Consider the following 10,178-nt stretch of genomic DNA (forward strand, 5'->3'; position numbering starts at 1 on the left):
TTTTCTACAAATACACTAAATCTCATTTTTAATAACTCTCTTAACAAAAATCAGAGTCCAATTTGTTATTACACAGTACAGTGGTTTGGAGGATACTTGAATTCAAATGCTCATCCTGATCATAATGCAACTAACCTCTAAATGAAATGCAGAGTTAGGTAAAAACCAACACTGTATCTAAGCGGCACCACAGTACATCCATATGCTAGGATAATAAAAATATTTTCCAGACAGTCACTGGAGTTTGAGTGTCTAGTCCTATTTGTACAAGGAGAGATTATGAATCTGGAAACATGGCCAAGCTCAAATTTAGTCAACTGCACATTGAACCTGTCACGTCTGTGTTCTCATGCCAACGTTAAAAAATTTAGTATCAAATTTAGTAATTAAAGTGGAAGGATTTTCACTTTATTAATACGCACCAGGGTTAGACTTCCAACTCAATAAACGCTAACACAACACATTTTTTTTAGGTGTAAAAACATTGACGGCTCCTTCCAAATTACTCTTATTTGACATTATACTCTATGACATTATTAAGGAATATTTCTTTTATCAACAGCACTTCTATAAACTATCTTCCAGCAACACCAGTGCATACTGTTCTATAACACATCTAAAGTATTGACAAAATGAAAGACATTCTACTAATTTCATCTATTTCAAGAAAAAAAATACTTTTATAGAGCTGATGACTGATTATTTTCCATACCTCCGATGAAGCAAGTGCTCTGACAGAGGCCTATAAACCCTATTAAAAATGCCAGGTTTTTGCCAATGCTACAACAGATACTTAACTATATTTTGGAACTACTCCTCTTTTGTATCTCACCTTGCAAGTCAGTCGGTTGCTCCTCTTCTTGCAAAGAAACGTATTCTTCTGAAACAAACTCATGGTTATCATTTGTGCTTCCATTTTCTGAAGTCACTGTCTCTATGTCAGAACCCTGGAGTTGAAGAGTTTTAAACAAACATCACAGATTTCCATCAGTAAAGCAGAAGGAAAGGCTTACAAAGAAAACAGAACTCTAATAATAAAAACAGAAGAGTAATATCTTTTAAAACTGAAGACTTTGAGCAAAGAAAACAAGAGAAATACCAAGTAATTAGCTAGAGGGAAACAACTGTTGGTGTGTTACGACCATGACTGTAAAAAGGTGGAGAAGAACAATTGGGGGGGGGAGGGGGGGAGGAATGAGGAAAATTAGCCATCAGTTAATAACTATGCTGAGTATTTTAAATAACTATTTCCCAGTAGCTTTATTAGATCTATTTATTAAATAGAACTTAGAGAAATGGGAGATTTTGAATATGGGATCTAATTCTTGCACACATGTCCATGTATTGTACGGAAACACACACACCTTCCCCAAAATGGGGCTTCCAAGAGTGCCACCATGTACTCTACTAAGTACCACTACCAGGAAAAATCATCTCAGTTCCTGTTGGCAAATTTGAATGGCTGTTTTAACAGGACATCTCTGACACCAGGAAAACAAATATTTATAGAATCTCCAAGTTGGATTTCTGTCTTTAATCCAGAAAGGAGCCATAGCTATTAGTCAGCTGCTAGTCAGCAACAACCTCAGAGCAAAACAGGCACTGAAGATACACAATGCTTGGAGACTGCAGGGTACTAAAGGTAACCAGTATGGCTGGCAACTCCAAATATTTAATTTTCATATTGTAATTTTTGTTTAAGAGAACTGATGGAAGGCAAGCAAGTTAGTAGGAAAGTACAAACGTGCAAAATGTAACTGAAAAATACAAAGTCATTCTGATCCATAAATAACTAGAGCTGTTTCTGTAAACAGAGGGAGTTATTTTTGCCACAGCAGGTGTGAAATTACAGTAGTAGTAATACTTCCAGATCAGTTTCGGGACTCAAGTAAACATGTATGATTTTAAGAGGAGACTGTACTTGAGGAAGAACAGATACCTCAAAAAGCTACATAAGATATATTCTACGACCACATTAAAGCCTTTTTAAAAGGCTTCAGAAGCTAATTGCTTTAGCAATCTGAAATACACTTTGTATCGTTTGGCTATATATCACAATTTTATTTGCAAATGTTCTGCAGAAATTCGCCACTCAATAATAAGTAACATATTAAAATCTGACTGAGATCTCAGGAAAGAAAATGTAAAGTTAAATACTAAATGCTAAATACCTGAAAGAAAAAAAAAAAGAAAAAAAAGAAAAAAAAAAATTTTACTACACCCACACCTCAGCCCAGATCTGTAGAGATGCAAGAATCCTCAGGACTACAGGGGAAAAGTATATTGGAGGTCCGCACTAAGAGGTGGGGCCTCTCAGAGCTCCTGAGCAACTTCAGCCTGACTTGCTCACTGCTAGGGGAAAGTAAGATAAAACATTAATCTTATCTAACTTCAAGGGTGAACACCTGAGCAAATTGTTGAAGGCACCTTTACAATCAATACAGTGAGTAAAGTCAAGACAGCAAGTCATTTCATCAAATGGAAGTGTTGATCTTAGCGGAAGAATTACTGCTCTCTAGACTCCATGGGCTGTATTGATTTAATCTGTACAATGCAAACTTAGAGACCACCATCAGATTCACATACCTCGCCTGTAGACATCTATGCAACAACAGAGCCCATCCCAACAGACCTTTAATTGTTCACTTTTTTCTCTTGTCTCAAGCTTTATTCTACTAGGAATTAAAAGTTACTTTTGTTTTAATAAAGCCATTGTCACTTTATACAACTAGTCAAACTTCAGAAGGTAGGAAACACAAACACTCAAATTAAATTAGGGCTATACAGAAACAACAGTGACTTTATAAAAGTATGCTTAATAAATGAAGCTATGGCAGAGCTCAAAAGATGGACAGAAACACAAGTGAAGTCATACAAATCTGACAGAGGTCCACACATGAATTGAACAGGTCTTAAAAAGACAAGAATTTTGAACCAAGAACAGATTTTTGCCTTTCAGAGTCTGTTCGCTCTTTCCACTTGCTGCCACGCAATCTACCATCACAACTTCTTTACACAGTAATCAGATTGCTTTTGTATGTTTCATTATGAAAGATACCTCTTCAGTGACCGTTTGCCCAATGGGGAAAAAAACCTCCAGAACATTCCCTTAGCTGCTGCCACTAGCTCACTCCTGCACTGCCACATCAATTCCTCCTCCACAAGGTGCCAACATCCAGGTTATTTCTACATATTTTATGCCTTGCGCTCTCCTGCCTGAATAACAGGGCCAAGGAAACCCAGAATTCCAACATGAATTGCAAAGAACTTGTGCGAAAAGCTGCTGTGAGTCCCTGGAAAACACAAAAGAAAGTCACTTCAAAACTCAGTCCTTCTTAAAAAAAATTTCTTACCACCTCCAAGCCTTCCAGGCTGTTACAGTTTTCAAGACCCTTCAAGCATAAGTATGGCAAACCCTCAGCAACCAGCATTTGAAGCTCTGAGAAGGCTCATTCCTGACCTTACAGTACAGATGTGAGCAGAGTTGCCCTGCCCTCCCACCACCTTCATTTCTCAATAAATCTAATGAAACGTTGGCATTCCTTCACTCACTGTAGCTTCCACCAGACTCCACCTAAGGCAAGAAAGCCTGGGAAAACCAGTATTGTGGGTATGGAATATATAATTACATACTCTCTGTAACATAACCTTCTCTAAGGGATTGCCAACCAGTTTTTGCAATGCCATTAATTCCTGGAGACCCCAGACCCTCTAAACTCCCCATATCTTTCTTTCTCAATGCAGAAGAGCATTCCACACATGGAAGTGCTTGAAATCATGCAAGTAAGACCCAGTAGGTCTGTGTGCATATTTCTCCAGACTGCATAAGCATTCTGCAAGCAGAGTAAGGCAACACAAAAGATTAGAGGCAGCACATCTCACAGTTGTCTTTATGCCAGTCCTCAGTCTCCTGACCTCAGACACTCAACTTAAAAGACGGAGAATGTTGCAGTCAGGAACAAAAGCAGTTGGTTATGTGCAAACTATAGCATTCACATGAGCCTTCAAAATGCTGCCTTCTAATATTCTAGCCCTTGTGCATAAACTTGTCCTTATCCTATTTTTAACTAATAGGACAGATGGAATGTAAAGACAGAGGCCTGCTGTTAAACAGCAGCTGTTGAAGCTAGGACTAGATATGTCAGTGGTAGAAAAGACTTGAAGAAACCATAGAATCAGTTCCCTTCTGCACAAGATATTTTTCCTGCGCGCTATTCCCAATACTTCTGGGTTTTTTTTTGGGGGGGTAAGGTGGATGGAAAAGAAATATATTAGCAGCAACAGACAAGCTACACAGAACAACAGTGTTTTCAGGAAAGATGGAACAGAGGAGATCATCTCACTAAAATTCTATCAGTTCTTTAAAGTAAAATCTTTGTAGAAAAAAATTCTTTTCAATAACACAATTTACAGCAGCTATATAAAGGATACACATTATTGAACAGTCGTTTTCTTATTTATAAACCTCTCTTCTATACTCTCTCTTAATATGTAAAATCTATATAGTTGAAATATTTTACTGCATACGGCTAGTCTTAAACTGACAGAACTTATTAATTAATGTCAAATCAGGTACCTCATGGTTGATGACAGTCCAGCCACAAGACGAATCACTGTCACTCGAATTTTCAGACATTTTCAAAGCACACTGCAAGTAAAAGTAGATTTTTTTAACATGCAACACATAGAATGTCACTGCTTTCAAGGAAAAAAGAGAAACAGAAGAATCCAAATCATGACATTACAGCAGGACCACACTGATTCACAAACTGTTACTCTGGAATTGAAAAAAAAAAAGAAAGGTAAGAAAGAAAAATATATTTTTTTGTACATGTTTCCTGTTACCTTTTTTATATTGGGAGCAATTATGGCTTTGCTAGGTACATGCCTATTCTGGCCAGCCAAAAGAGCTCTTAGACCAGCTGAAACCACACATACAAGGCTAGCCAAAAAAATCTATAATCAAATTTAAAATGTGTCTGTAGCATCATTGTTTAAGACATGTTTCAGTAGGTGCAGTTATTTCTGAACTGTTACGTGCACAAAAACTACAGCTTAGTCAAGAAAACCATAGTGGGGTTTTTTGAGGAGACACAAAATAGGATTTTTGGAACCAATTCTCTTCAACTACTGGGCAAAACAATGTTTCATGTTTCTTTCACTTCTTTCAAGTACTCTCAAACATAGTTACTGATTCTGAAGGAAATTCAGAGAGTACCTTGGGAGTACAAAAACAGAACAAAAAGTAATGAAGAACCAATTTCACTTGTTACAATACTACTGCATGACTTGGCTAGTTACTTTCAGAAGAGAGCTGTCTGGCTGCAGCTGCTTGTTTATTCTTTTCTCCTGTACCAGGAATACAGAGTATTCACTATTGGTATATGTTCTGATCATTTTTTAAAGTTCTTAAATAACAGAAAGACTTTAAAAAGAAACTTAATGCATTTCCTATAATTAAAATTAAAATATATTGAACTGTTAAATAAAATTTACTATGGATTTGTCTTGGGGAAAAAGAAATTCTCAAAAATAGAACAATTTCCAGTCCATTGTGTGTTATGCTATACATCCTATTTCAAAAAACAGCAAAAGAAATTGTGGTTCAATAAAGCTTCTATAAAATGATGATTATATTGACAAAGCAGATTGTTCTGAGATCTTCAGACATCTGCTTTATTTCCCACATCACGTTACTTCTAGCGAGGACACAGAGAAAAGCACCTATTTGTTTAAATTTATGTACTCTCTACTTCATTATCAATCTTGTTTGTTAACACACAAAACATACACAACCCTTGGATAAGAACACCTACATATGCTGACGTGGCTAGAAACCTGCACAACAAAATATAAAACTTCCAATTCCATTTAGGTTTCTTACAAAACACAGTAAATATTTGTCTCATGCCTTTACATTATGTTACTTAATTGTATGTTTTCCTAACATGACACTTTTTCCCCATCAACTTCAACTAATATATTTGGGGTTCCTCTGTAAAAAAAGGCAAATGACAATCATAACAGTTTATAAAGCAAAAATATTCACTAATAATCAACACAGGTACCAATATCAGAGAAACTACATTTCCATTCATTATAAAGGCCTACTTCGAATTTGGTTGTCATTTTCCTTTAGATCTTTTTCTTCCTTCATTAGTGCTTTTCCTGGAATCTCAGCTGGGGAACACCAGGAAGGGGGTGTCACTTTGCTCTGGGTTTTTTTAAAAAGCTACTGTACTCAATCATCGATTTTTATTTTTTTTTTTTAATCATACTTCTTCAATCTTCAAAATAACAAGTGCCCAAACGGCAAAGACTGCATTCCAGAGCTCCCATGAGATGATAACATCTGCTTGCTGTCATTAAATGATGTTGCATTTGACTAGGTGTTCAGCAGCAGCATTCCTTTCAGAGGAAGGCAACAACCAGTACCAGCATTTGCTACCTATCAGAAACATGGCTCGCTGTATTGCCAAAACTGCACTGCTGATCTGAAATTAGCTTGGCAGAATTCTCTTTGGTATAAAAACATTCCCATTTAATTATTCTACAGTTCACTGAACACAGCAATCATAAAAGCACCAAATTTATTGTCACTGAAAACCAAGTCTTTTGCATAACCACAGAAAACACAGCTTGGGGCAAACACAGTACAGGCAGTCCCCCCCAGCCCTTACTAGCGAGTCTGATCTCCACTGGGGAAGAAATTCAGGCTGCGGCTTCATAACATGGCAATTCCAGTTTTGGTGCATCTCAGTGCTAGATGAAAAGCAACGAAGTCACATAATGCAAATCCTTTAACAGAAAATAAATAAATGAATCTGCTGATACAACTGCATTTGCAAATCTTGGAAGGGCAAGTTTCACCAGCAGAGCCTTCACTGGAGACTGCACTGTCAGTCTTCCTCCAGCTAATTCAGCATTTCATCACGGGCCCTGGCTAACTCAACATAAATGCTATCGTGTTCTCCCTCTCCATCCAGATCACAGCCTGACAGACAAGTAACCTAGCACTGCTTAAAACCAATTCTACTCAATATACAACCTTGGCCTCAGGCTTCATGAAGCATTGCACATTTGTCTTCCCTTCCCAAACAAAAGCTTCAGGACCTCACTATGTGGGCATCAGCATAACGAAAATAAAAAAAACCCAGAGGAACACACAAACAATGATAATTTTCCCTTACTTGCTGGCCTTGATAAATTGCCTCAAAAGTCACTTATCTTTTATTCAACCAGAATGTTACATTAATACTGCATATCTAACTTTATACAGGTGACCAATCTCCAAAATAGAAAAGATTTTCATATCAGGAATGAAATAAAAAAGAATAATTACAAAAACATTGAGAACTGCTAAATTTACCAAATTTATTGACAGATAGATAGCACAGCATCAGACTGACTGGCAACTCTAGGGTCACTACATTCCTGTAAGCACATTAAGCAAATATACATGTGTAAAACAGTTACCAAAAGCAGAGCATTCTATTAATTAGAAATAATTAGCTCTAAAAGGGTTAAACAGCCTAAAAGGCTTTTATAAAAAAAAAAAAAAGAAAAAACCTAGGTACAGTGTTCCTAAACTTCAATCATCAGTTAAACAGCTTATTTCTGCAAAAGATTAATAACACACACAGAGCCAGAACTAAATCTGAGGTCACATCCAGTCCCTTAAGTAAAATGAAATACAGAAGACTAATCTGAACCCAGTGACTAAACTGAGCTCAGAACAAAATCTTCACCAGCTTGTATTCACCACCACCACCAGATGACAAAGACCAACCAAGACCCTGTGTGCTTCTCCCATCAGCCAAAGGTGCTGGATACATTGGCACTGTCTTTAAAAAGAAAGCTTTAGGCAGGAATCAGTAAGACACAAACCTGCAAACTTCCTAACAAATCAAGATGATCCTAATGGGTTGTAGTACAACGACAGCAGGGATAAGTGGAAGATACAATAGGGTATTCCACATCTCCTGTGTATCAGGCCAAGCCAGAAGGAAAGATTGAAATGCAAAGAAACACACCACACACACACCCCCCCCCATTCACACAGCTCCACTGGTTTGGCTCCTCACTACATACCTTCATTGCCACTGTTTTTCAAAAGAAAGTGACAGCTCAAGTTCTTCTGTACCCCAGTTTTAACTGCAAAGCTGATCCTAGGCCCATGAATGTCCTACGCTATCAGTGACATGGCCTCTTACATTTCTATAGGCAAAATAAATACCCATTACATTCAGAGTTCAACCTTTATGTAGCTGGGGGAGGGAGAAGGGAATCAGAGCTACTTTCCTAACCTTACTGAAATGCAAACCAGAAGCATGAGATGTAAAAGCTTACAGCCATATGGACTGTCGATAATGTTATCCCATATATCTCTATAAAAATAAATATGAGATACCACATCCTGCTTATCTATTCTGAAGCAGAATAAATACCAGTCGCAGAAAGAATAAGCATTCCAGTCTAAACAAATCCCTAAGTTCTTCCATCTTAATAGAGGATTTCCTAGACTAAAATAATTTCAGTGAGCACTGACAAAGATGAATAACAAGGCAGTAACAGGAATCGGTGCTCTCTAGAGCTTGCTGTGCTGTCATTCCAAGTAAAAACTCAGTTCTCTCCTACAGTGGCTTCTTTGTTGCACAGCAGAAATAAACATGTTATAGTGGTATTACACTTTGGGGTTTTCATGCAAGTTTTTATTTCTACTGAGCAATATAATTTCTTCCCAAAGTAACCTTTTCCTCCTCCACGACCATATTTAGCAACCCATAAGACTATTTCCTCTCTGATCTCCAGCAAATGTGGCTTCTAAAGGCAACCCGCCCCAAAGCCGGGCAGCCAGCCCCTATTCACCGTTACTTCCCTCGCACAGGTGTTACTGCATCACACCTGAGACGGAAAGCGGTGCGCTGCCGGCGCAGTTAAAGCAACAATAACAAGGTTTACGAAACACAACACCTTGCATCAGCCGGAGGCACACAGACAGATGACGGAAGCGAAGGAAGTTGGCAAATGCCAGCGGCCAGGGCCAGGGCCAGCGCGGTGCTGAACGCCGCCCGCGGAGCCAGTTCGGCCGCCCCGCAGCACCCGGTTACTCGCTCCCCGCGACCAACACCGGTTGTCCCAGCCCGGCCCCAGCACTCCCGGGCTTTGCCCCGCTCCAGGCAACCCCTCCGCAAGCCGGGGAGCCGCGCACCGACTCCAGGCCAGGCCGGAAGGCCGCAGCTCCCCGCGGCGCCGGTCAGGTCCCGCCGCGCCGCCGCTTACCTGAGCGCGGCCCCGAGCGGGGCCCGGCACAGACGAGGGGCCGGGGCCGCGACCGCCGGTGACGCCGTCAAAAACAGCACCCGGCCCGCGCGGGACGGCGCCTGCGCGCGGCGGCGCCTCAGCACCCTGGCGAGCGTAGTCCGCGCCCCGCCGCCGCCCAGCGACTCTCGCGCAGCCACAACTACAGCGACCGGCGTGCACCGCGGCGGGCGGCCCGCCCCGCCGGCAACCGCGCCTCCCGCTGCTATGGCAACGCCGCGCCGCGGCCCCGCACGCTGGCACCGGGCTGGGCTGGGCCGGGCTGAGCCAGGGACAGGGCCGGCGTGGCGGGTCCGCGGAGTGAGCCCGCGAGGAGCGGGGCAGCAAGGCGGGGCCAGTGTTTGTCCCGGGGGAGCGGGCTCAGAGGGGCCTGCAGCGCGGGGAGCGTGTCAGTTGTGGTCACAGGGTAACCCCGCCGACACCCGGCTACGAAGGGACGCGCTCCTTTAGGTGCGGATAGCGCTGGTGCTAAAGGAAAGAAAAGAAACAAAACGGCCCCAACAAAGCACATCCGCTGGCACACACAGGAAAAAGAAAAAAAACAGTGCAGCATATGGACTAGGAATACTTGATCCTTGCACCTGAGGATGCCTGTGAATTAACTGATTTGGACAGTGGCCCACCAGCTCAGGCTTGGAACAAGATGCCTGCACCCTGCGCTGCTCAGGAGAAGCTGTCCTTGCCCCTGGGGGACAACACACAGAGTACATCCAATGGCCAGAGACAGCCCCAGCAGTGCTGGAGCAAAAAACGATCAGGAGACAAAAACAGGCCTCAAAACAAAGTAAAGGAAAAGTACAATTTCTTACCAGTGTTTTACCTCAACTGAAATGTTTTCGCCATCCTTCCTGTGACTG

At 41.0% G+C, this 10,178-nt stretch overlaps 1 protein-coding gene across 5 annotated transcripts in view; it reads right to left on the reverse strand.

The window, feature by feature from the left end:
* The window catches only part of CCPG1 (cell cycle progression 1), a 24,467-nt gene extending 15,021 nt beyond the window's left edge, over positions 1 to 9,446 (reverse strand). For 4 of the 5 annotated variants that reach the window (XM_057397963.1, XM_057397954.1, XM_057397943.1 and 1 more), the window contains exons 1-3: positions 9,283 to 9,446; positions 4,577 to 4,648; positions 833 to 947 (exon numbers count right to left, since the gene is read on the reverse strand). In XM_057397963.1, coding sequence (XP_057253946.1) covers positions 833 to 947; positions 4,577 to 4,636 — 175 coding nt within the window. In that variant the 5' untranslated portion in view covers positions 4,637 to 4,648; positions 9,283 to 9,446. Of the gene's footprint in view, positions 1 to 832; positions 948 to 4,576; positions 4,649 to 8,973; positions 9,153 to 9,282 lie in introns of those variants that run through there. The other variant, XM_057397936.1, reaches the window with a different exon arrangement.
* Positions 9,447 to 10,178: the final 732 nt, after the last annotated feature.

The sequence above is a fragment of the Pezoporus wallicus genome, unplaced genomic scaffold, assembly GCF_028554395.1.
Source record: "Pezoporus wallicus isolate ANWC-B61680 ecotype Strahan unplaced genomic scaffold, APGP_CSIRO_Pwel_v1 contig_3952, whole genome shotgun sequence".
Classification (NCBI taxonomy): Eukaryota; Metazoa; Chordata; class Aves; order Psittaciformes; family Psittacidae; genus Pezoporus; species Pezoporus wallicus.